We start from the raw sequence: 27,000 nt of genomic DNA on the forward strand, positions 1-27,000 counted from the left end.
CGGCATCGAAACTGTGGAATGCTTTTGCAAGCAAATACAATCTATCCGTTGGACAGCCGAACCGGGCCGGACCGGTGGACGTGGCCACAGAATGGATGCACTTTGAAGCGAGGAAGATGGTTTCGGGTGGTAAATCGCTGCGGTATTGGTTTGATTGATCAACCACAACTGCGAATTTGTGTGCAGGCAGCCAGAAACGCGTGTCAGACCGCGCTCGATGATCTTGAACTTGATTGATCCGGGCTGCCATGAATGCACTTGTTGTCTAAGCTGCTTCTAAGCACAGACGGGAAAAAAATCAAACGAGAGATCGACTATAATGCATGCGTTGTTTTCGAATGTTTGATTGGTTTCTATTAAAATACCACACGCCCTTTAGTGTGATTTGACAAGGTTAGACTTAGTAAATCAACAATAATTGCCACAGAATACTATAACATGAATGGAGTCGGGTTTTATAAAATTTAAAAAGATTATTTGAAAACAGGCTTAGCATGCAGAAAAGGTCAAACCCCCCTAGAAATAACGTGCAAGTTTTCAAGCTCTGCAACTTCCCAGATACAGGAAAATCCTTCCCGGTATTATCAGTTGCAGATTTCTTCTTGGCAAATCTTCTTACCCTTAGCAAAAGGTAAAAAGGCAAGAAAAAAACGAAACTTCTCCTTTCATCCGAATAATAGGTAGGATGGTTTTATCGCTCTGTTATGCTGAAACTTTACTACCTCTGCAGAGTAAGGGGTGAGAAAAAAAAATCGAGAGAAAAATTTTCCAGCCCATCCACTGATAAAATTAAGTTCATTGAGAACTAACTTTGAATTAATCTGGCGATAAGAGTAGCAATTCGTGGTTGACTGCACTGGAAATGGCTCGAAAAGTAGCATTAAAGAAAGTGGCTCTGCATTAATCTTCAACTTTACCGCCGGAGCAAGGGCGAAGCAGGGAGCATCGTGAACAGTTGGACTTTGTTTTTCTCGAGCTTGAGTCAGAGACGATGCGAGTTTGGGCTGAGTGCGAAATAAAAAAAAGTCAATATAATCTGTCCGAATATGGTGCTTTTGGTATTTTCAATCGATTTGGATATTTAGTCGGTTCGCAGCCAAACGGAATCAAGCGCCATTTCGAGTAGATAGCACCTCGTATGTTTACTGCAAGATGCTACGGGCAACTTGTGTTATAGTATCAAATGATTTTGTTGTTTCATGAAAGATTATTAATTTCCGCAGCCCATGGAGCTACAAAATCAATAACGACTCGGGTTGACCACTTTCCGACCATTTGTGATTGATTCCGTATTTTTAGCAGTACCTTGAAATCTACAGAAATAAGGCTTGGCGCCAATTAAAAACAGCATGTGCAGTCTCCTGTGCATTGTTGGCTATCTTTTTCTTCAGTACCCAAGAAAACAAAGTCAATAGTTTAGGTTATTTTTTTTATTTATTTTTTTCAATAGGTTGCTATTTTTTATGAGCTTCGTAGCCGCAAGATTACAGAGTCCGCTTTTGCTTAGAGTCCGCAGAGTTCACTTAACCTTCGAGAATTTCATCCACCAATTTCTCATTATACCTTCCAATAACTGGCTTGGGGAGAGGATAAGAAAGTTGCAACGATTTTGGCAGTGTGAGACCGAGCGTTGTCATGCAGTAGAATTGTTTTTTTCGTGCCTGTGCTCGTATTGTGACCGTTTTTCGCGCAGTGATCGCATCAATAGAAGTTGTTATCGTTCCCCAGTGCTGGATTTGTTTAGTTTCAACAATCCATAGTAAATAACACCGATCTGATCCCACCAAATACACAGAATAACCTTTGCAGCATGTATATTAGGGGAAGATGATAATGACCGGGCAGTCCTCATGACTTTGATTTCATCACTTGTCACGACGCGATGAATAAAATGCCTCCTTCTTTGCCGCTGGAGCAGTTTACATAGATAAAAAAAACCACTCAACGTCATTAGGAACACATAAAATAAATCATAAGGAACACCAGTTCCTTGTTCTTGGAATCATTCCCAAAACACGCACTCACTTGGAAATGGTTTGGTGGATCCTGCGTTTGTCATTGATCCTCATCGAAGCAATTGAAAAAATCACGGCCCGTCGTTTCACTTCTTTTTCCTACTCTTGATGCGCTCCAGCTGCCGTTTTCTCTAAACGAATTGAGAAAAGCAATACTTATATGAGTATTGCTGGAAACGAAGTGATATTAGTAGGCAATAAATCAACTCCAGTTGCTATCTCAATTTTTTTTTTTTTCAGGGCCAACACATAATTTTACACTAATAAATATTGCTGGATAAAAGTTACTTACATTGTCATTCAAATGGTTGATATTAATAAAAATTCAACAGTTTGAGGGTCGTTTTTTGCGCGCTAGAGGCGAAACGGCGTTGAAGCCACAAATGGCCGACTTCGAGCCACCACTTCGAATTTTTACAAACAATAGCGTTTCAGAGGTGATGCATTAACTATTACCGATCATCGTTTGATCTTAAAATAGGCATCATTGCCTAAGCCGTTGCTCACCCTACAAGAGTTCGAATCAATAAATTACAATTTTCTGCATTTAGATGGATACGTGGATAATTTTTCTGTAGATCCTGCGAGAATGAAGGAAATGCATTGAAAACTAACCGTAAAACACTTGAAGTTGGTAACATTTTTCTCCTTTTCCCACTTTTAGATTTTGATTTCACATTTCTATGTAATCGAACTTTCTAAGAGAGCTTAGTAGTTCGTGTAGTTGCATTGGTGTGGTGGTGTTTTGTTCTGGTCATTATCGTTATCGTCTTTTATTTCATGTTTCCATATTGTAAATGTGCTTAAATAATATGTATCTGACAAATTTCCACGTAGTACGAAAACCAAAATTTGACACATTCGTGTGAATGTGTTGGTGTCTTGCAAACTTCACGCTGTTCTTTCGGTTGCTGTCCGGGACAGAAAAAAGTGTAGTTCTGATGTAGTCTGGAAAGCAAAAAAAAAACAGCAACAGAGAAAAAGTGTAGTAAAAATATGTGAAAATCGACCTGAACTTACTATCGGCCGCAGAACATAAGAAATTTTTTGTGGTTGATCATCTTCTTATTATTTCACGACTATCGAATTTGCGATTTTGGTGTAGAAGTACGTCTCTCGAGAAGCTCCGATACAGGGATTTTAAATGATATTCTTCCCTTTTTAAATGCTTATAAGTAAGTTTATTTTCAAAGGAATTATTTTGTTCTTTTACCATCGATTGGAAAATTATTTTCGCATCCGCTCTTATACAGAAAATTGTAATTTGATTATGCGAAAAACTGTACTATTGAAAACTGCTAAGCCTCGCTAAAACGCAGACTTCGACCAATCATAACTGAGCTTAATGCTTACTTTCCCTAACACGGGCGACATAATATTATACCTAGTCAACCAGGAATGCACTCTGGGCTCGTCTCTAATAGGGGATTTTATTTTTAAAATTACTGGGTTTTTCTCCACAATCGACGGACCTTTCATTGAGCACTACGTAGTTTTTCTTAGATTTCTACGATTTTTCTCTGATTTTTAAATTAAAAATTCACATGCCTATTGAGACTGCGGTGGATCGAATTGAGAATCTGGCACACTAAACAAAATTTCTAAAGAGTTATTATTCTTCACTCCAAATGACATCGAAACGTTGGGGCCTCCCGAAAACTGTTCTAATCAGGGTAACCAAATGTACAAGTGAAGATTAAACATTTTTCTCTATTGGTTTTGTGGTAGCATGACACCGAGCAATCCTACTGTTAAAATTTGTTAACTAGGTCAACGTTGAAAAAATATGAGTAAAGTACTTCTGGAGAAAGACAATTAGGCTAACAATAAATAGGGTTTGCAATATTCCCGGGAATGGATTTCCTGGGAAGCGGGAATGAAAAATCTCATTTCCCGGAAATACCCGGGAATTCCCGGGAACCATTGAGTGTATTCTTCTTAATTCACTTCAGATTTCTCATAAAGTAGAATCTTCAAAAACTCACTTAAAATCACTAAACAAAATTACTCACTACACTAAGAATGCTTTAATCTTTGAAATGCTCACCTCAAATTTCGAAAAACAAGCTTGAATTAGCAGAAATATGTCAGATGAATTTTTAAAAATCTCAAATTTCAACTGCATGTATTTTCATTTGTTTTCACTGCGTTGAAGAAAATCAAAAGTTGCCAAATCGGTTTCTGTTAACACGAACAAATCATGCTGAAAATGTTGAATTATTCCGACATAATTGTCATAAATGGACAGCACTGCAGTGATTACCTAGGTAACTATATTTGCACGTAAACAACTACAGCGGATATCCAGGTAACCTACTACGACGGGCTGAGGCTACGTTCATTCATGATAATGTGATTCATTCATGATTAGCAGTGCACTGCAGTGTGTTGAATATGGTGGCGTCGTGAGATGAATAATTGAGCAGTGATTAAGGTTTTGAGATTGATATGGAAGCGTTGTGCAAAATGGTTTGTTTTACAAAACTCAGGATAAATCTAGCAAAGTTTACTAAATATACAATGCTGAACGATTCTATAAGAGCACGTAAGCGTATTTTGTTTATTTGTTCAATGATTTCATGAAAATTTGTTGTTTAATCCGTGCATTCTTCGTGAATATCGGCTTAATGAGATGAATAATGGAGCAGTTCCCCTATTTAATGGTTTTCCAATGCCGTAGGTAAGCAGCATATGCAATATGCTCCACTGCTGGGTGTTTTTGTAACAGTTGTAAGGCAACATCGTTTGTCGGGTTTTTGGAGAAACTGTTCTTGCGTGAATGGATTCTCACATTTTCAAGATGGAAGAAACTTTAGTTACCCCAAACATCGTGTGCGACGCTATGAGTGTCGCGAAATGCGTATTGCAAGTACTTGTGAATAGTGTTCGAACATCGGATCAAGTTGATAGAGACATGAACGAGATCTTCGAATTCAATTTTATTTTGGACCAGACCTGAGCTACCTGCTTCCGGGATCGGTTGAAAATATTAAACTCGATTTTTTATTTTTTCATTTGATCTTTTTAAGAAGTTGTAATTTCCAATTAAAGTTTTGAAGTTAATATATATTAAATATTTTCACAAACTGTGTTGTTGTCTGTCACGGCAGGAAAACTCTGAGGGTTTTCAAAATGGTTGATATGTTATTATAATGTCGGTTATAATGTAAAGAATCAAAACTAAATTTTCCACATTCAGTTTTCGCGGAAATGTAAAAATATGTTCATTGGAAGATGTAAAGTTGTTTTTGAAAACTTGAAAGATGGAGCAAAAATGTTATTTTAATTTTTTGTTAGACCAATTTTTTATATAGTTCAGAATTTTGAAGACGTAAAAACGTAGTAAAATTGCTTTACACAGATTTTGATGTTGTTGTTCACGCGGATTTTATTTTACGGACCTTGAAAAAATACTCATATATTCCATTGACCCCAGCTGGAAAAAATTGTAAGTCCAAGAATATCGAAGATTTTCTAAAAAAAACAAGTAAACAACAGATCTCGCTGTTTCATGCGTTTCTACAATATTTGCCATAAAAAAATGATTTCGACGATTTCATGTGCATTGTTTCATTGATCTCTTTGTTCAATATCACAGATTTTTGCATGAGAACTTTTTTTCGAAAAGACACAACTTCTAATCTCTAACACAAACCGAAATTCGATGGTTAAACTTTTCCCATACATTTAATTGGGACCCTAATATAAAAACATTTCAAACTCAAGTACAGGTTGATAGTGAGATATAGCAAAAGCGCGAGACTTCGCATTCTGTCGACGATTTGGAGATAAAAAAGGTGAACACACAAAAGGCGACAATGACGACAAGCAAAATTTCACCGAAGAGAACGACCATCGCATCATTCGATAATAACATTATTTTAACCGAATGGAAAGTCTGCCACTTCTGCTGCTAGTAACTTATGAATGAAGTGTAGTAAATGAAGAAGAAACATAGAAATATTAACTCTTCGAATGAAATGTTTAATTTGTCCTTATAATTTGATGTTTATTTTAATATCGGTGATGGGGAATCAGGAACTCTTCTGTGTTACCACACAGTGATAAACTGTTTTTACACTGAAAATTTGACGGCCGATAGATTTTGATTACCAACTTCCCCGTTTGTGTACTGCTTAAATACGGCCGATCTTTTCACTAGAGAAAGTGCAGGGTAATTCAGTTACCGCTGATGCTGCCGCACAAGGGCAGCTTTTCACTAGAGAAAGTAGTGCCGCTGCACCTAACGCTGATGATATTACCACTATCGATGCTAATACCCGCTGCCGCTACTGCTGCTTAGTTAAGGCCATCATCGTGACCATCCACTGATTGATTTGAGCAGAAGCAGGCTCCTATATAGGTCAAAAAGCGCTTTCCTGGTTAACTAGGTATATAGTTCTGTTGACCGTGCTAGGGAAAAAGGTTAAAATCTGCGTTTCAACAAGGCTTGACAATTTTCAATAGTAGGGTAGGGAACCTATTTTGAGTAGCTTATGCAGTCTCCTGTGTATTGAGACGGAAGAGTCAACAAGTATAAGCATTAGTATTTCAACTTGTTTACTACCTATTCCTCATCAGCACTTATTTTAAGATAATAAAACTGACGAAATAAACAAAAGCTATTGAAGTTCCCAATCGAGAGACACTATTTCAATCACCACGAACCTATTTTAAGCAGTTTGTGTCTGTTTTGCAGGGAATTTCTTGCAGCACCCAACTGGCGCGTAAATGGCTAAAATTTTGTTTTTTTTTCGATTGATATTAAAAGATTTCTCTGTGACGAACGGTATTTTTTACATTCAGACAGCTAGTTAATCAGACTTTTCGATCCTGTCATTCAAATGGATGATATTAATAAAAATTCAACAGTTTGAGGCTCGTTTTTTTACGCGCTTGAGGCGAAACGGTGTTGAAGCCACAAATGGCCGACTTCGAGCCACCACTTCAAATTTTTACAAACAATAGCGACTCCCAGCTGGTCTCGAGGTACGCTGGCCTAACAAGCCAGTCGTCGTATGTTCGAGTCCCGACTCGGGAGAGACTGTTAATGTCAGTAGGATCGTAGCGCTAGCCCCGCAATTGTCCTGTACACTTATCAGTCGGCTGCGAAGTCTGTGTATAGTAAAACAGAAGGTCGAATTCCGATACGGAATGTAGCACCAAGGCTTTGCTTTGCTTTTAGTGTTCCACAGGTGATGCATTATCTATTACCGAGTGTTTTCCCTATGAAAATTCGAAGAGATAGTTCTAAGTCGGCCATTTTTGGCTTCATCATCTAATTTTCAGATTTATCGATTGAGTATACTCAAAGCTACAGCATTTGTTTGTTTTCAGCAGATTTTGACTCGAAATTTCAGAATTTTTTTTACCCCACTTAAGCCTTGTCAAAAAAATCTGGGATTATTCGAAACATTGTTCTATCATATAAATCAATAAATCCTTTCCAAGCTTCAGTACGATCGGATAATCTTGATAACTCCGCGTAGTCATCAAACATATTACTAATATCCATTTAACTAACTTTCCAATTATAAAAAATGTTTGAAAAAAAAATTGCTCTGGAGCCGCCGATAGAAAATTTTAATTTTTGTGGAATATTATATATATATATATATATATATATATATATATATATATATATATAAATATATATATATATAAATATATATATATATATATATATATATATATATATATATATATATATATATATATATATATATATATATATATATATATATATATATATATATATATATATATATATATATATATATATAATATTATATTAATATATATTAATGGAGACACCTTAAGCTTTCGAATGACGAGTAATAGAGCGACACTTTTTTTCAAATAAGTTCTTCTACCAGAGATACCGGGTGCATATAAGGAACATGTTGGGAAGGTCAAGGCTCGCCAAGACCAAGTGATAACCTTCACCACGGGCACAAATTCAAATCTGATATGTGCAGAGTTTCGGGTCAGTTCATTTTCGGAAACCGAAAAAACCAACGAGTAGAATGTCAAACGGAAGTTTTGTAGTTGTTAACAAATGCGATACATCCGTCATTTCGGTAACGCGCTCTGGTATAATACAATTTTGAGTCTTTTATTTCGTAGAAGCGTGCAATCGCAACTTTACTGCCCCAAAAGACATTTCCAGAACCCAATGACGAGAAATTGTGAACAGATGTCCAATTTCATTAATCATGTTTTTGATTCGACCTTTTTGACTCAATGTTTTCATCATTCAAGATTCATCGAGTCTAATTGGCGAACATGAAACACACGGTTAACTAGTTTTACTGACCTTTCATAATATGTATTTCAGCAATGAAGCTCTGAACCGTCGACTAAAATCCAACTTAAAATGTCGCTCAGGCCATGTTGCCATTCACCACTTCCTCTCCAGCCCTAATTTACCCTCATTTATAGTAACTTCAGCTTGCGACTAGATATAACTTTTCCGGCTTAATCGACCGTGTGTCACACGCGTCGCATTTACCGCGTGCATTTCGTTACTGCTTGGGGCAACTGATTGACAAACATAACTCTGCACTCATCCCACACACGGTGTTATCTTTTGATTATTCTCTCTCTTCGCTAGTCACGTATTTCATTTGGATCTCCCTCGAGCGATGTTGTGAGTACTAGTCCAAGTGGTTGGGTGAAATTGCTCCACCGTTCTACTTTCAAGAAGCAGCACTGCGCGATTTAATTCAAACTAGTTTCGGGGATTGGAAGTACCTTTTTTCGACTTCAAGAAACTGCGTTTTTCATCAAGCAAAGTACCCTCGCTGCGTTCTAATCGCAGTGAATCAGCCCCACGGAATGCAGCGGGATTGCGTCATCACCCAACTATTCCAGAGCTTCATCCCTTTTTTTCTTCTCTCTTCGAAACAGCCGCACAACGAAGGGCTCCGAAAAATTTCCGCCACCACGCCAAGAGGAACGAGTTTTTCTTCGTCTAGCTTACATTTTCTTCCCTTCGGAGCGCGGGAGCAGGCTTCCCGCGGACTGCGCACCGCTGCAGGTTAAATTTAAATGTGGCACCGCGTACTCTCTTGTGGCCTCGTTAAAAAGATTTCAAAAGATGAATTTAAGATTTATTTTCTTTGGTCCTGCTTTTGACTCGCACGGCTCCGTGGTTAGCCTTTACGGAGCGGAAACTTTCCGACAAAACTGATGATGCTTTGTGCACATTCCCACATATTGCAGATATTGAATTACCTGTTAGGCTTACGACTTCATACATAAAATTGTGCAGCACACGACCTGGAAGATTCTCGCTTCCCATGGCACGTTTGTACTTTGGCAGTTCGGAACTCGTTTCTGTTTTTTTTTTTTTGTTTGATTCTGTGAGAAATATTCTGCCCATACATTTATGCATGTGACGTTATCATACCGTAGCAATCTTGTACTAATCCTGTGCGTTGTTCTGTTTCTCTCCAATTACACAGATTACCTGCTGCAGCTCTCCCGTCAGTCCGAGAACAAAACTTTGAATCTGTTCTCGACGGTGTACCGTAAAATGTCCCCACTGTCGCGGGAACCGATTCTGGAGCTGTACGAAACAATCCGGAACCATCTAACGTCGGACTCGTTTACCGACGACATCGGTCTAGTCACAGACAAATTCTTCCGAAATCTGTTCCCAGTGGCCTATCACCACGCAGTGGTGCTCGCCGATAAGGATGTAGATTTTCACAGCGACTACAAGAATTGTCTGATCCACACCTACGATGATTTGAAACCATTCGGGGATATTCCGCAGCAGCTTGCGAACTCACTAGTGACGAGCGTCGGTGCGGCCAGCGTTCTGTTGCGAGTGCTCCGAGAAGGTGCCGAAGTGCTGAACAAACTCGACGAGCTGGGAGCGGAAAATCTCCAGGATACATGCAAGGCCGCTTTGCTCAGGATGAACTATTGTGCGAGTTGTAAAAAGTATAACCACAATCACGCGAAACCCTGTGCAGGACTATGCAAAAATGTCATGAGGTAAAACTGCCATTCAACAGCCATTCAACAGCATACAGGTAGCGATAATAACATAGAGCATGTTTTGCGTTGTTTCCAGGGGTTGTTTGATGCAGTATATCGGCATCCTGAACCAGGACTGGTACACGTTTACGGAAGCTATCGTTCCACTTATAAGCACCGTCCGGTCGAACGATGGTATCGAGGCAGAAATCAAGGGCCTGGATGGAAGATTGTCCAGCGCCATCATGCACGCGATGGAGAATGGCCCGCAGCTGGAAGTAAAGGTAATTATTTGCACCGTACAATAGACTCACGGCTGATCCCGACTGTTTTGAATTAATTAGTGATGATGTAAAGCGAAGCGAACTGCGTTGCATAGTTTCTCGCTTTGTGCAGCTCACTGTGACTTGAGATGCTGATCCAATCCTGCTAATAATTACAAATTACGTTCACTTCTTTTGTGTCGCCACGCGACCGAGAAAACAATAGCCTGTGGGGCGTGACGTTAAGTAACAAAAAAAACTTTGACACTGCAAATACGTCGATTATCGCCAATTAATTAAAAAACCGACAAAAGTTACCAGGAATGCAATTATTTTTCAGATGAAGCGCAGAAGAAAGGGAAGGTCGAATGCAGCCGAAAGTATTTATTATTGGAAGTGCAGGTTTTTGGTGGCTGGCTACCAAGCCAAGGCACGCAGTAAAGTACTCGAAGTGTGGTGAAATCTGCCAGACTGCATAATCAGGGAATCCGCTCAGGCCAAAGAACCTTCAGCATCAATTACGTCTGCCTAAATTACTGGTGGAAAAAGTATACTCTTTTTTGCTGCGTACATTACGCCCGCTGCAAGCAAGTTTCGGTCCCCTACTGGGACCGTTATGCAACGTTGTTAAATTCAATAATTGCTCGCTTTATTAAAATTGGCTCTGGGGTAATTGAGATTTTTTTTCGCCACTGCAAGGTTCATTTCCTGTCGGTGCAGTAATATTCGCAGGGAGATTTTATTTTCGCCGGGGTATGAAGTGGTTTGCAGGGAAACTAACATATGGTGTTCTGTTTTTTAAAATTAGCAGAATAAGTGCGGATAATTTGTTTTAATGCTAATAGTTTTTTTAAGATTCTTTCTAAATTATTTACTATTGCAAAAGAGCCATCAAAAATTATATATATGGTATTAATTGAAAAATGGATTAAAAGGTACGCCCCAGATGGAGCGAAATGAAATGAAATTAAAATTGAAAGACAACGCAGTAGAATAAATCAAACTTTAAATATAGATTTTTTTCAGGAAGAACAAGAAGTGTTAGTGTTATCCCCATGGAATTCAAATTTGCTGTAATCAGGCCAAACTGATTATCTTCCAGCTGGTCTCGAGGTACGATGCTGGCCTAACAAGCCAGTCGTCGTATGTTCGAGTCCCGGCTCGGGAGAGACTGTTAGTGGTAGTAGGATCGTAGCGCTAGGCCACGCAATTGTCCTGTACACTTAACAGTCGGCTGCGAAGTCTGTGTATAGTTAAACAGAAGGTCGAATTCCGATACGGAATGCTTTTTTTTTGCAGGCCAAACTGATGAACTATAAAGCTACCTAAAGCTTGTTTCAATTTAATTTCGGTCAATTTCCAAAAAGTCACAAAAACGGTTTCACTGCACTGTGGGATGATCTTGTGCAAAAATCAGGTATAAATTGGGCAGTATTCAACCAGTAATTGGTTAAACTAAACTGGAGAAAAAATGAAGACGAAAAAAATTACAACTGCAAACAAAATCGAAACAGATTCAAATAACACCAATTTCAAATTCATTCATGGCCAAATTGAGCCCTGTTCTTATTATGAATGTGAATTTTATCCAAGTTCGATTAGAACATTGAGTGTTTGATTTTTTGGATTTACTACTAGGTTATCCTAGTACATAGTAAATCCAGAGAATCAAACCTTAGCCTTATAAGACTTCCACAGTAAATTTTAACAAATTGAAGCAGGGTATTTTTTGTATTTTTTTGAGTATTTGTCTATTTTTAAGAACACAATTGAGTGCAGAAAATATAATAGCATTTCTCCGCTATTTTTTATACAAATGTTATTTTAACTACTTCAAATTATTCATTTGCTTGAATTTAATCTCAGTTATGTTGTTATTTACTCCCCATTACAGTTTTTGTAAACTACACTTTTCTCAGGTCAAAGCTAAATAAAGTAATCCTAAAGATAAAAAAAGTTCAAGTAACATGATAATATAAAAATGAAGAAACATTTGGTATAGAAGCTAATTGGAAAATATAATTTATTTTTATTTTATGTATTTGAATTTATTTCGCTTTAATGCAAAAGGTTGCCAGATCTTTGAATTGAGTGGGTTTTGTGTCATTTTTATTAAATTTTATTAATTGGTTTATGAATGTGTCCCCATCTTTTTTGAGCTGTGCCATACTCCCAGTTTCGCAAGACGCAAGAAATCCACTCTGTATGTACAGTATGTACGTTTCTGAGGTATAAAAAAATTAATACCCCGAATGAATCCACCTAGCGGTAAGTTCTAGCATTTATCATACGAGCTCTCTTATTTGCTTAGTTATATAAAATATTGCTTGATAACTTCAACTGGATTGGTCCTTCACTCTAATCAATACATTTTTGATACTCCCACCCCACTTTGAACAGGACTTGAAATCGTAGGCGAAACAATGGGCTTAGAAGCATTAGATGAATATTAAGATATTTAATTTTACTCACCCTGTCTTGCCCCAACAATAAGTGAATGGGTATGGGATGGGGGGGTAGTCCGCTTTGTCAAGCAGATGGTCGTGGGTTCGAATCTTAGTAGAATCAGGCATACGATGTCAAAAAGGACCTTCAACATGGGTTTATTCTCAGGCTCCCCCCACTACTTACTCTTTCTTTACGCTGAGTTCTATAATACCTTTGCGTGACTCCGTCTTGACAAAAATAAGTCCTTTCTATCAATAAAACTGGTCAGAAGAACGCACGTCGAAGCTTCTCCAGGAAATTATAATTTACGATTTTTAGCAGGACGAGGGAGGCCTGGTATAGTAGAGTGTAAAACGAAGGGTAAAATCACATTACACACAAGCACGGATAAAACAATAATAACATGCACGTTTCTCTCTGTGTGGACTCATCACTGCGACCAGAGACATTTGATCTATTGTGATATTGTCCAGGTGTTTTCTGTACTCCGCACTTCATTATATTGCAGTATCACTATTGAAGTGAATGATACGCTTTTTCATTTATATCCGTGTTTGTGTGTGAGAGTTTACCCTTTCGTTTCAAGCTTACTGCTCTACTATACCGAGCCTCTTTCTATCCTACCAATATCGCCTAATTACAATTCCCTGGAGTGAGACTACACCTAACGTTTCTCTCTGGCCAGGTTACTCATAAGAGGGACTTATTATGTCAAGAGGAAGGAGTCCTATCGAAACCTCGATCCCCGTGCCAATATCGTTAATTACAATTTACTGGAGAGGATAAATATTCCTGAGATCAGTTTTATTATAAGAAGGACGTATTTGTCAAGAGGAATGAGTCTTATCGAAACCTCGCTCCTCCAGCCAAGACCGCGCCATAATTACAATTCCCCGAATAGAACTACATATTATACGTTACTCAGACCAGTTTTATTATAAGAGGGACTTATATATAACTTCCATTGTATCCGTACATTATACATAGCATTGCGGCACAGAACGGAAGGTCATCCGTGATACGAAAACTGCTAAGTGCTCAGTGAATTTTGCAGCGCTTCCTAGGGGTGGAAAGAACGCTTTTTACACGGAAAATAAACAGAATTTATACTACTTTTATCGAAATCAATCAAACACACTGGTATAAATCTGTCGGCGAAAACACTACAGGTTAACCCTGCTAAGCATCTTTGAGAAGGAAAACAAATTATTTCTAGGGGCTTGACAACTTTATTTCATGAAAAATATTTCGGTAATATTACACGATATTGGTTAATAGATTTATTAATATCTATCATTAATTTATTTATTTATTTACATTAACTTCCCAACCATAGCGACATGTTGAAACGGTTTGATCAACAAGTAGGCACGAGCGGGGAAGCGTTTTTTTGTTTTGTACGGTTGGAGACGAAGCATCACCAAGCGACAGCAAATAACTTTTTCTACTTGTTACTAGATTCTTACTAACTAAGCAAATGAAAATCGCAAATTCATGTGTTCCAAGTTGTGAATTGCTTCTAAAATGAATGAATATCAGTAGCAAGGAATGTAGCTTTACCGGAATTATAATTTGAATGCATCGAAATAGTATATTATAAGTTGCGATGAATTTTGGTCATCGGTTGTTTTAATAAACAACTTTAGTCTTTGGCATTTTTTTTTTGCAATATAGCCGGTTGTACTTTTGGCATACCGTTTTACTATGTTTCTATACACCAACATCACAACGACGATAATATGACTTCAAAGAGTTTTGATGTAACTAGAGGTTTGTCTAAAAATGCAACGATAAACACTTAGTAACAATGAATACAATCGAATTTTGCTAGTTGCACTAAATTCGTAGCCCAACTAGTGAAGGACTTTCACGCGTTGGGTTGAGCTATCCAGGTTGCAAGATGACACCGGTTGTTTCTTTTTGTTAGGATTACTAATCACCTATTGGGTTACGCAGTGTCTTGCCCCTAGCATCCTTCAAAACAGCTGACTCAGATAGCGGCATAGATAATTGTAGAACTGTTCCTTTATTGTTTTTTAGTAATCTACTCCTTTTAACTGTGAAAATAATCAGATTATTAACACGAGTTACATAAAGTGAGTGTCGCATCTTTTGTTTCAAGTCTCTAATTACCACCTCGTTTAGAGTCCTCTTAAAGAATATTCGTATATTACGTAACGTGAAGTTCGGAAATTTTCAAAACCCCCATCAACTAAGTAACGCAAATTTGCATGGTGGTCTTATGCAGTTCAACACTTCGCTGGATACCTTTCCTCCACCTCTCCCCTGAGCGCGTTATCTATTATACGAATGTTTCCATATATGAACGAACGCTAGGGGTAAGGCACTATTGATATACAATGGTGATTCGCTTACCGGTTGCTCATTAGTCGGGGGTTTGTTAGTTGGGCCCTCATCCATCTAAAAAGCGCTCTTATGTCAAAATTGAACGTCATTCAAATGCATGCAAGAAACCCGAAAAGTGAATAAATAATAAAATAAATTTTGACTACTCGTACTTGAGTTTATTTGTCATTGATTGTTGATGGTTACCTTGGATTACTCGAAAAAAATGACATTGATTACTTCGGAGTAATCTCAGGTTACGACGCATTTCGAAACCTCTTGAAACGAACCTCTTGAGATCCTTTTTCAGTGTTCTGTAAGGTTGTCACTTTCGGTTGTCAGCAGGGATACCATATTTGTCAGCAAAACGCTGATTTGTTTTGATTCGCAGGTATGTGCGATTTTTTTTTCAATCTCCATCCCGCATAATCAATAACCATAAACGGATGATAATCCATATGGTTTAACGTTACCTCATACAGTCGAAACTATATCCCGAACTAGTTGTTAGGCACGTTTTATGGTTATTGACTATGCGGGATGATTAACTACATTTTTTCCCTATGACTTTCTCAAAATGTGTGCAGATTTTCACAGACTTCTGCCTGCTCGAGCGCATTTTTTCGAATCACGATTAGATTTTTATCAGATTTCAAAAAAAAAGACTGCACAATGGAACCAGTACCTCTTACAATCGCATTATTCGTTGCCCTAGAAGCTAACCTGATTTTACTTAAGCTTATTCTGCTTATTTTTATTTAAATGGCATGTCGCATGTCGCATCAATGAGTAGAAAATCTATATTCTCCAGAATGGACTAGAGTCAATCGGCAAAATATTTAATATAATCTAATAAGAGGATGAAACTAGTTTATAAATTTTATTTCCGAATAAAGATGTGATTCATTTATTATAAATATGACAAACTCCACAAATGTGAATAATTGCGATTTTTTCCCAAAACGTTTTTGCATCGAACGTAATAGATTGTATTAAACGGGTTAAACTGTTGAAATAACCGTCAATTCAAAACATCGAATAAATTATGCCACATTATATCACTGGCAAAGCGGCATAAACGTACACGACAAATATATATTGCCCGAGAGCACAGAAAATTCAATTGTCATTTTTCAGTACTTTTTGTGTGCACTTTCTGTTCAATCATATACCTGAAGTTGACCTTCCGTTCTGTGATTGCGGATAGAATGAAATACTTAATTAACAAGAGAAATTCGCAGTTTGTGCCTGGTTCGGCCTGAGACAGTTGCATTCCTTAATTGACTTGGTCAGCAAGCAACATTCACCTCTACGGCCAATTTGATAGAGAACTTCAACGTCACAAACGTTGAAAATTTCCTTTCGAAAATATTTAACTCAAAAGCAATAGTTATCAAAATAGGTGGAGCTGTTTTTAACACAGTTTTATTTGGAACTGATTGATTATCAATAACTTACATTTCGCCGGTTTTCTGGTCTGGTACATCTTTTTTGCTTTGTTATTTCAGGCAGTACGAAACGAAATGCAAAACAATATAAAGTTTCGAATAGGCAGTTCTGAAAAAGATTATTGAGAACCAACCTTTAGGTAATCTTGCAAGATGCACTGTCACATATTGAAGCTAATCTAACAGTTGTTAAAGACCAATCCACCAGTAACCGAAAACGCGAACGATCTGCTTAGGCCGCACTGGCTTTTTGATTCATAGCAGGACGTTTTACCTATCATAATTACAAGGTTTTGAAAGCAACCAGGTGAGTATAGAAACAATCATCTTATCAAAGAACCACTAATAATTATGCAGGGCTGGAGGAAAAACGAATCAGCCACACATAAGTTCTTGATAGTCTCTATTGCCAATGTGCAATCAGAAAGTTTCGATGAAAGCGGTAACGAAGAGAATGAAAATAAGTTGATGAAAATAGAAACTGAGAGAATGAGTGCCCAAGCAGCAAAATTTGTTTCGATAATGAACTTTGTGCATCACAGCAACAAATTCTTATGCGAAAATAAGTTGCAGTTACATCTCAGTTTCTTATGCAATGACAAAAAAAGCGCAGGAGGTGGAGCCAATTGCAACATTTTCGTTGTTCCAACACAAGTTTCAAGAATGAAACCGCAATGTGTATGAACTTATGCATGGAATTTGATAACAACATGGTAAATGCTGCATGGTTAAATTTCAGCTACAAAGATGCACCGTAGCAGCAACTAGGGCGCAATAGAAACTACATGGCGTTGAGGCAAGATTGTCAAATGGCAAATGGTCAGAATGGAAAAAGATTGTCTGTTCAATTTATCTTTATTTCCAGAAATTTGATGAGGATTCAATCCCAGTTATCAATTTCTATTCAATTTTCTCGTTTTTACTATTTACGTCATTTGCTGTAGAAACACTTGGAAGTTTATGGCTCAATTTTAAATTTTGCTTCCCTTATCATGCCAATGGTTGGCTTCAGAACATGACAGCAACTGTTAGAAGTATTTTTGTGTGTTTGTTTTTTGTATCTCGCAAGCATCATGCTGGCAACCTATATGCTCCACCCACTAGATCTATTCAGTGAAGGTTAGGTTTTCAAATGCCGTTTGCACGTTTCAACAACAAATCCAACCACGCGAATGACGTTGTTGGTGTAAAGTTTTTTGAAGCAGCGATGCAACTATAGTTGTTGCTTGTTTCTTTACAATTTCATCGTAGCAACAAAAAATGTTTCTTAAAACCTCGAAATTTCATTAGTGCAACAAATGGTCACAATTTATTTTTTATTATGTTTCAATTGTTGCTTGGGTGTTGAAAATAATTACCTGCTTTGTTTATCAAACAAAACACCCAAACACCCACAATAAAGCAGTCAAAGATAAACGATAGCGTTGTACGTGCTGAGCAAAGCAATTGGCCTTTTGCTTATGTATTATCCTAATGGAAAACAAATAGACATAAAAAAGCACTACAGGTCGGACTCGATTATCCGGAGACTCGATTATCCGGAGGCTCGATTAACCGGGGCTCGATTATCCGGAAAAAATGGTTCGATTATCCGGAGTATTTTTTTTTATTGTATTTCTATAACGTACTTTTGTCTTCCGGGTCATTGGGAGGTTCGGGGTTGTTCATAATTGTAGCGGTACAAGCCCCGTCCGCTTAGGCAGTAGTTTTTGGCAGCTTTCTCGTCGTTCCTTTAACCAATTCTTACTCAATAACTTTCAAAAGCAAGGTATTTTGTTATTTTTTTGTTGTTGCCAATGAGGACAGCCGCTATTGGTAAACCGGTTTCGGATTTATGGCAGGAACATATTCCTGTAATATAATGGCCATGATCATTGCAGTACTTAGAAACACAAGCAGGCCTGTACCGGTTCTGTTCCGGATACTCTCGGATTATTGAACTAAAACTCATCATGCGAACTTAATAACGACTTGAATTCTGCAAAGTAGTCCATATTGAGCGTCTAGGTCGTTATAGGTCACTCAAGAAATAGAAAAAATATATAAGTGTTGTTTTATTTCGTTTTTGCATCTTCGAGATAATCATTATAACAAAATTTATTATAACGTATATATGTATAACAAACGCCGACAAACAGTCAGAAGACAGTTTTCAATTTTTTTCGTCGACACATGCATTTTTTACAATTTATTATAATAGAAAACTCACTGTTCTAGATGAAAGATATTAAAAATTTAAATTGAAAAAATGGCTCGATTATCCGGAAGGTTCGATTATCCGGAGCGAATATGTTTTTCAAAACTCCGGATAATCGAGTCCGACCTGTACCTGAATAGTCTTTTTCATGATATTGTTGTTATTTTATATGTTGAATTTTGCTTCGATTTATTCAAAATTTATGTTTAACACCTTCAGGTGATTAGTAATACACATGCTTATTTATGTTGAACATAAAATATCATTTTGATCGTTTAAATAGTGGAAACTTTTTTTCTCTCGTTGAATAAATATGTTTCAAATATATCACGCGAATTTTTCTTTTGGTTGCGATAAAATCGACACGTCACTGTCATACGAATGTACAAAAAATAGCTAGAGTGCAGTACTCTCAGCAACGCAACAGTTTATTACACTGTTACTTACTTACTTACTTTGCTTTTATGGCGACAGATCGTTGAGATCCTATGCCGAATCCAGAATACGTCTCCACAAAACTCGGTCTTGGGCTGCTACTCTCCACTCTCCCCTTAAACCGCTGCTCTGGCACCCTCGTCGACAGCACACATCCAGTGCGTGCGAGGTCTGCCTCGAAGTCGTCGGCCTCTATCCGGTTCTCTGATAAATATTATCTTTGCCTGTTGCTCATCCGCCATCAGTGCTTGACAAAATCGGCGTGTTTGTATACTTCGTACAGCTCGTGATTCATGGCCTGTGCTACACCCAATTTCCTAGTTTGCCTCCGAGTATTGATCGCAGGATTCTACGCTTGAAGACTGCAAGCGCTCGTCGATCGGCCTCCTTCCACGTCCACGATTCATGTCCGTAGAGCGCTACCGGGAGGATCAGAGTCCTATAGAGCGCAAATTTCGTACGGATCTGTAGGCGACGGGAGCTAAGCTGGCTACGTAATCCGTAATAAGCCCTATTCGCCGCCACAATCCGTCTCTTCACCTCGCGGCTCACCTCGTTGTCACATGTCACGAGAGTACCAAGATAAACAAATTCGTCGACCACTTCGGAAGTATCCCCATCCATCTCCACCGCAGCACCAACATCCGCAGAACTACCACGCTCTCTGCCAGCCACCATGTACTTCGTTTTGGCAGTGTTTATGGTAAGTCCACTGTTGTTACAATGTTGTGTTTTGCATATTGCAGCTGTGCGGCAAGGGGACAACAAAATTCTGTACGTACTGACATTGACTGGTGGCATTCATGCGAATAGAATTGAACATGCTGCTGCGAATATTTTGAATGAAGTGTAATAAATTTTGTGAAACGAATTCAGTTAAGTTGTTAAGTTGTTAAGTTGAAAAACAGTGAAACATGACCGAAGGATCCTTCAGCCACACAACTAAACAATAAATCAAATTTATCTCGTGTTGGATGTGGGCAAATAGCAGGAGTGCAGCACTCTAATCCTCGCAACAGTACATCACGTTGTGAATGCAGTTATGTCTTGAATACCATGCTATACTTTTTTTTCAAGTTCTGTTTGACTTGTTTTGATTAAACTAATGTAAATCATTTTTGTTAATCATTTTTATACACTAAAGTCGCGGCTCTCTTACGCGGAAAAAAAATTTCAAAATTTGTGCGTTTGTTGTGGGGAGTTTACAATAATAAACATAGTTTTGCACAGATTGCCTGAAAAAGTTGAGTTTTACGTGGTATGGTTTTATTGAATTTTTTTTGTTAAATCGTTCACTCACTTCATTTCTTTTTTAATATTTAGCAGACATCAGGATAGTAACTAGTAACTAGTAACTAGTAAGTAATCAGGACTAGTAACATTGGTTACGCGGATTACAGAATTTATGTAGGTTTTTTTGCGCGGTCGTACATACCGCATATGAAATTTCTAGTCATTTTCATACATCGAAGTTCTATTAGATCCGGAATTTACACCTTCTTAGGCATGTTCGAAATGACCGATTTTACGTGTAAGAAAGATGATTGTCAAACGTTGTCAAATCGGTCAAAGCATTGAATAAATTTCTAACTCAAAACTCTCGAATATTTACTAGTTTGCGCTGACCTTTTCATTTTTTCTCTGGATTTTTACCGCAGGCGAAATAACCGCTCCACTTTAGTTTTATGCATGTTTTTTTGCGTGATTAGTATTTTTCTCGTAAAAGCAACTGCAGACTACATGTACAGTCAAACCAGTTTTTGTGCGAGGGATAGGGACCGCATAAAAAAATCGCATACAAAAAATCATTTGAAACTTCACGTGCAGCTACAAAACAATATTTCCACAGCATTATTTAAAAAAAAACTTATTTTATGCGGTGGATAAAAAAAAATTTCAGTTAAAAATAACTCGAAAGTTGATGATTTTTATTTGGAATACCTATGAGGACAATTTTTAAACATCGGATTGATAAACGTAGTTTTTTTTAAACATACTAATCCCTTCAGCCGTTTTCCTTCGTAGGCTAGCAATTCGTGACTTTTCCTATGTAAAACTGGCTCAAATAGTAATTTTTGGACGCAAAATTCCTGTAAAGCGTTGGAATTCATTCCAAGAATCGGAAAAACTAAATGGCTAAAATGTAGTCGGAAGTGGTCCTTTTTCATATGCCGCACAAAAAGAATCGCACAAAAACAGTCGCATAAAAAATCGCATAAAAAAAGTCGCACAAAATAAATTTCGCACAAAAACAGGTTTGACTGTAGTTCTTGTATATTTTTCAAGTTCTTGAGTTAAAGCTTCGAGTGGTGGATTCCGTCATATACCACGGTGACACAACCCTTCTTTTCCGTCACAGTTGTGGGGATGCAGAAGTAAACTCGGTCTCCGATACCAACGTCTGTTACCCCTCCTTTTATCAATCTCCTTCACTACCCTCATAATGAGAAAAATGCCTCAACCAAGTTCAATTGATAGTTTTTAAATGAACTCTGGTTGAACGTTTAAACATCTCTGCATTATTTAATTTTTTTTTTTTTCAAAGTGCTTTAACAACGAATACAGAGGGTAGACAAAATGATTGAGACAGGCAAAATTTTGTCAATTTTTGAATAGTCAGAACTTCACGACAAATTAATCAATTTTATTAAACCGGTTTCATTTTACTGGATAACTATTCCATTTTCAAAAAATTACTAGGAAATTTGACGGATTCAACGGACACCGGAAATGCTCCGGAATTAAGGAGTGTGTGTCAAAATCCATCCGTTGCCTGTCTCGATCATTTTTTCTACCCCCTGTAGCTTTTGAAAATCTTTGTTGTTTTTTATAATTCATTTCTCATTAAAACATAAATTACTATTAAAATTATTCTCTTTTCACATATCCTGCCTAAAAGTGAGCCTGGATTAAAAACGGTAATTTCGATGTTGGCGATCGTCTGTGTTAAAGTTCTTCGAGGAGAAATTGCTCGAAAAGGATCAGCTTGTTCGATTGGTTATATTTTTTCAAACATTATTTCCCTTTATATGTTATTAAATTTTTTAGGCGCAATATAGAACACCCAAATTTTGCAAAACATAGAAGTTTTAAATGCAGGATATCGATAGCTGAAAAGTGCAAGAACATGAAAATTTTTCAATGCATTCTCGCTATTTTCAAATCTCGATAACGATGAGTAGCATGCTAGAAGCATATTTCTATTTATAATTAGAAAAAACGTGTAAAACCTAGAATTATCATATAATTTGATGTTGTCTGAAAAAAACTGGAAACGTTTGGAAATTTTTAGAACAATCAGGGAGTTTTGCTTTTTGAACAGAATTTTGTCCGAAAGATCTAGTTTTACTTCTTGAGCATCGCATATTAATTTTTTTTCGAGTATCCTTGAATTTTTCCATATTTTCCAACACTAAAAATTATGTTCATAGAATAAATGATTCTTGGCGCAAGCGTCAAAATTCATTCGGGGCATAAATAAACAAAGCATGAAGCTTAACAAAGAAAAACTGATTAAATTGTAAAATTGGAGACAGATAGATAGCGTATAGCTGATGATCTGAAATCAAATTGAAATAATATAAATAACTTCTTTTTAATGCTACTGAAATCAGTTGAAAAACTCCGTGAGTAATAAACTCTTTATCAAAAGTAGCTTACAGAGGAGAAATGGTGTGATAACAAAAAATATGTTTTGTAACGAAAAGACGCAAAACTCAAATTAAGGTCAGTATTCCAATTATTGTTTTAGTCAAGACTCGACCATACGATGGCTAGCTCGATGAAAAAATTTCATGCATTCAATAGGAAGCCACAAAATTTATTACGATCTTTGACAATTAAAAAAATGTAGTGTTTTTAATAGATGTTTTCGATAGCATTTTTTCATGTTTCTTGCGTTGAAAGTAATTGGTATGAAAAACCACTTTAAAATGTTGGTTCTGTGGTAGAGATTTTGCGCAATTTCAAATTACAAGCGCAATTGGACCGCTTTCGCCCTGTTTTCTTTTTTTAATAACTTTCTGATGAATCAAAAAAAAAATCTTAAACACAAGGCTGGTTTTGAGAAAAAAGAATCTGCGAATGAATTATTGGGCATACTTCAGGGCCACTGCGTCTTCAAGATTATCATTCGGGTCTTTTCTGATTTGTACTTAAAAAAAATACGATCAATGCATTTGTATTTCTTTAGCAATCGATTTTAGAACTACCAAAACAGATGTATTGATGATTTTTGATGGAAAAAAAATTAACCTTCTGGTAAAACCTGAAAATCTCAGATAATTTCATTTTCGAAGTTGAATAGACACCCTGATAAAAGAAGCTAGGTTACAATCGGTCAGCGTAAAATATATAATAACTTTTCCACAGATCCTGCGTTAGAGCGAGTTTGGAAAGTATGTCACAAAACAAACAGAAAATTTGGCAAACATTTTTTGTAGTTCGGATCTAAAAAAGTTGAAAAAAGTGACATAAAACCTCTTTACTGTGAAATTTCCTTAGCAAAACAAATGAGATATAACAGCCAATCTGTGGAATAGGTAACTTGGTCAATGTCTAATAAAAATAAAAACAAAATTACGAAAAATGTGTGAATAAAATATAAAATTGAAACTGATAATTGTTTTTGTAGAGTTTCTTATAAGCCTGGAACAACTATTTGTATTTCAGAAATAAAAACATAAATTATTCAAATAAAAATAGGTTCAAAACAGGTCAAAATTGCCGAAACTACGGCAAACTTGTTAAGATTGAACAGTAGAAATTTGAAATCAGTCGAATGAAGATGAAATTACGACAAAAAAGACAAACATCAATGCATAATCATTCTAACAATGATAGTCAGAAAATGATTTCAGATAACCAGAATTTAAAAATTTAAATGACAACCACATTTTGTTCTAGTAGTTTTGTCATTGAATACGGGCTTTGAGTTACGAAGCAAGAAATGCATTTTATTAGTTCCTTGCTCAAACTCAAAACTCTTCTAGGTAATATCCGATGCAGCTAAAATTTCGCATTAGATGCCTATCGGCGATCCCTTTCACCCTTCGATAAACCATCTTCAAACATGATAGGAAGATGACTGTGCACCAACTCCGATTCTATCAAGCTCATTGCTAGTCTCGAACGAATCAAAACCCGGTCGGTAATGGCTCAGATTGCATCGGGTAATAGAAAATCTGCTCTATCATTACTTTTAAACTCCTATCTGTAGCCCGGTTTCCCATGAGGTGTGTCTGTCTGGGCTTAAATGCGCTGTGGTCTTGCATCTCGGATGAGTTCTGTGTGAATTTTGTTCTCTACGTGCCAAAAATAGGAAAACCGAACCGGCTGAGCTGAGCTGCAGGGTTTTCTGCAGGTAGACTGGCGCCGTCTGATAGCAAATGTGCACTTTTCATCCGAGCGTCCGCGCATTTCACTGTGGAATATGCTTCCACTTGCCGCTAATCTCATCCGGATAATGGCGCTTTTATGGCGCTTCTAGATGAAAGTGTTCTGCTCGGGGATGAAGCTCGGAAAGAAATTTAATTTCTCATTACATTAGTGTTAATCATATTATCAATCGATGGACGTTGGAATCAAAGTCAAAATTTTCGCATTTGCCCTGTGGATCTGGAATGAAGTTTGAACGAAACTACGCCGAAGATGGAATGTTTTGTAGAAGCAGCACCTGATCTCTGCCGTACTTTACCAAATTGCTTTATTAGGAAAAGTCATGTTGAAACCGAAAACTCAGCACTTGTTTTGTCTCTAGTGTGCCTCTAACGCAAGCAAAACAAAGAGTACCTTTTCTGTCGGAGCCAACATCTTGGACGTGGTTTGTTCTCCGTTCACACCAGAACAAAACAAGAAAACATCATCCCAATAGCAACTTAAAATCACTTAGCACTTTGGAGGCAACGAGTGAGTGGTCAATTACATACATCTTTTATAGTGCACATCGGGGCAAGCGGAGCTATAATGGGTTTATCCTACTGATTTCACACTAACAGTTGTTAATTTGTGCGTTTTTGAGTCACTTTTTCCATATAACTTATACTGGATTATTTCACTACTCACACTTGCCCCAAACCGTCGTATGACTGGGCTTGTTAACAAATTATGAAAGGCAAGAATTTTTCGGTTCCACCGTTACCACCGCCACCGTCAAAGGTCCCTCCAGCAATTGCGCCAGACACGCATATGTTGTTTAGTCATCGGTTCTTCTCGATGTGAGGCCCATGGTCACGCGCGCATATACACACGGACATGGTCGTTATCAGCAGCAGCAACATCCACTTGGTTCCAAAGAGCGCCAGAAAAAGAAAAAGTTAAACGTTTAGAGGTCAATCATTTTGTATCCCCTAATGCTGCTTAATAGAGGAAAATTATCTAAATTGTTTTATTGAGAGATTCGTCGCTGGTTGAATGCTAGAACAAGAGCGCTGGTGAGTCGCACACAAAAGCTCTCGAGCATTCTTCTGCAACACGTTCTTGCCGTATTCCGATCTTAACGAAAACGAAAGCTGCCTCATGGAGGACCGATCAGTAGAACTGAACGTTCATTCGAACCGGACTGGAATTTACATAGAATAACATTCCTGAGCGAGCATGCAGCGTTCTTCTTCCGTGGCTTCTTCCGTGAACGTTTTTCGGCCGGTGCTCCTCACACCTTATTGTACAATCGAGGAAGATCTACCACAGAGCTGCTACCACTGGGCAAACTGTTCTCCTCCTCCCTCGCTGGTCCGGTTCAGCCGGGCTGGCCCAATGCGCGTCTGATTGTCTCGATCCTTCACATATGCGCGCGCAAGAACTCGACTTGAGCTTCACCATCGTGCGCTCACTGCCACCACCTAAATCGATCCCATGGTGGATCACTGCACAGTTAACCCTTAGATAGCAACTACCGAGGGCGCGAACCAATCCCCTAGATTGGTACGCAGTTTTATGGAGCTGTAGTTCGATTTTTTTAAGAGTATTTCTAGTAAGAAGATGTCAATAGTAACTGAATTGACGACATCTGGGCCCGGCGAAGGTTAAGCGCATTCTCCAGAACTGGCCCGATCCTCCCGACTCCCGCGTATGGTTTCAATTTCCCCCGCACTGCCGAACCCCGCGCCAGTTCGAGTAATAAAACACGCATAAAACTGGTTTTACTGGATTTTTCTGATTCAGAAATACATTCCATTTTTGTTGCAGTTTTTTGCCCTTTTCGTTTCATCTTTTCGCACCGGCTCTTCTTTTCGAGCTTATATAATTTATTGTCTTCCTCCTTATCGCTTTCGCGAACGTTCTTCCCCGATGCCCAGCCCCCCATCCCATGAAGCTCATTTTTGGCACTCCGTTCTGCTTCGCTATGCAGCGATCCCGCCCCATTTGCCACCCAGAGATTGCAAACTCTTCCCGGGTCGTCGTAAATACGATCGCTATCACACGTTCTGTCCGCGAAAAGAGCAACTTTCTGCATCATCGTTCCCTTTTAATTTAATGATCCTATTGACTTCTTCGGCGTTCTTCGCCTTAGTCGATCGAACAGGATTAAGTGATATTCCTCTTTTTCGTTCGTTCCGATATGCCTACCTACCCAGTCGAATTCTCTGCTGGTTTTGGGAGGAAGGTGACATTCTGACTAAGCTGAACATTTTGATGGAACTTGTTTGATTTTTACGACCGGCTCTAATAACATTGTTAAATAAAACCGACGACCACTCGGAGATTGTTTTTTTCTCACTTTCTCGTGAAATGCAGATTAGCCCCTGCCACCCGTGTACAACTTCTGTAAGCTTTTCAGTGGATGAATAATATGGCCAACAAGCTCTCGAATGAGTTAAACAAACAATAGAAGCCAGCCAGCCGCGCGCTAATTCTCTCTTCAC

The 27,000-nt window shown here is 37.9% G+C and overlaps 1 protein-coding gene across 1 annotated transcript in view; it reads left to right on the plus strand.

Annotated features, from left to right (window-relative positions):
- The window catches only part of LOC129721343 (division abnormally delayed protein), a 295,108-nt gene that overhangs the window by 249,299 nt on the left and 18,809 nt on the right, over positions 1 to 27,000 (plus strand). Inside the window, exons 3-4 of the mRNA XM_055673793.1 lie at positions 9,482 to 10,019; positions 10,099 to 10,285. Of these exons, the coding sequence (XP_055529768.1) occupies positions 9,482 to 10,019; positions 10,099 to 10,285 (725 nt within the window). The remainder of the gene's footprint in view (positions 1 to 9,481; positions 10,020 to 10,098; positions 10,286 to 27,000) is intronic.

This window comes from Wyeomyia smithii, chromosome 2, assembly GCF_029784165.1.
Source record: "Wyeomyia smithii strain HCP4-BCI-WySm-NY-G18 chromosome 2, ASM2978416v1, whole genome shotgun sequence".
Taxonomy (NCBI): domain Eukaryota; kingdom Metazoa; phylum Arthropoda; class Insecta; order Diptera; family Culicidae; genus Wyeomyia; species Wyeomyia smithii.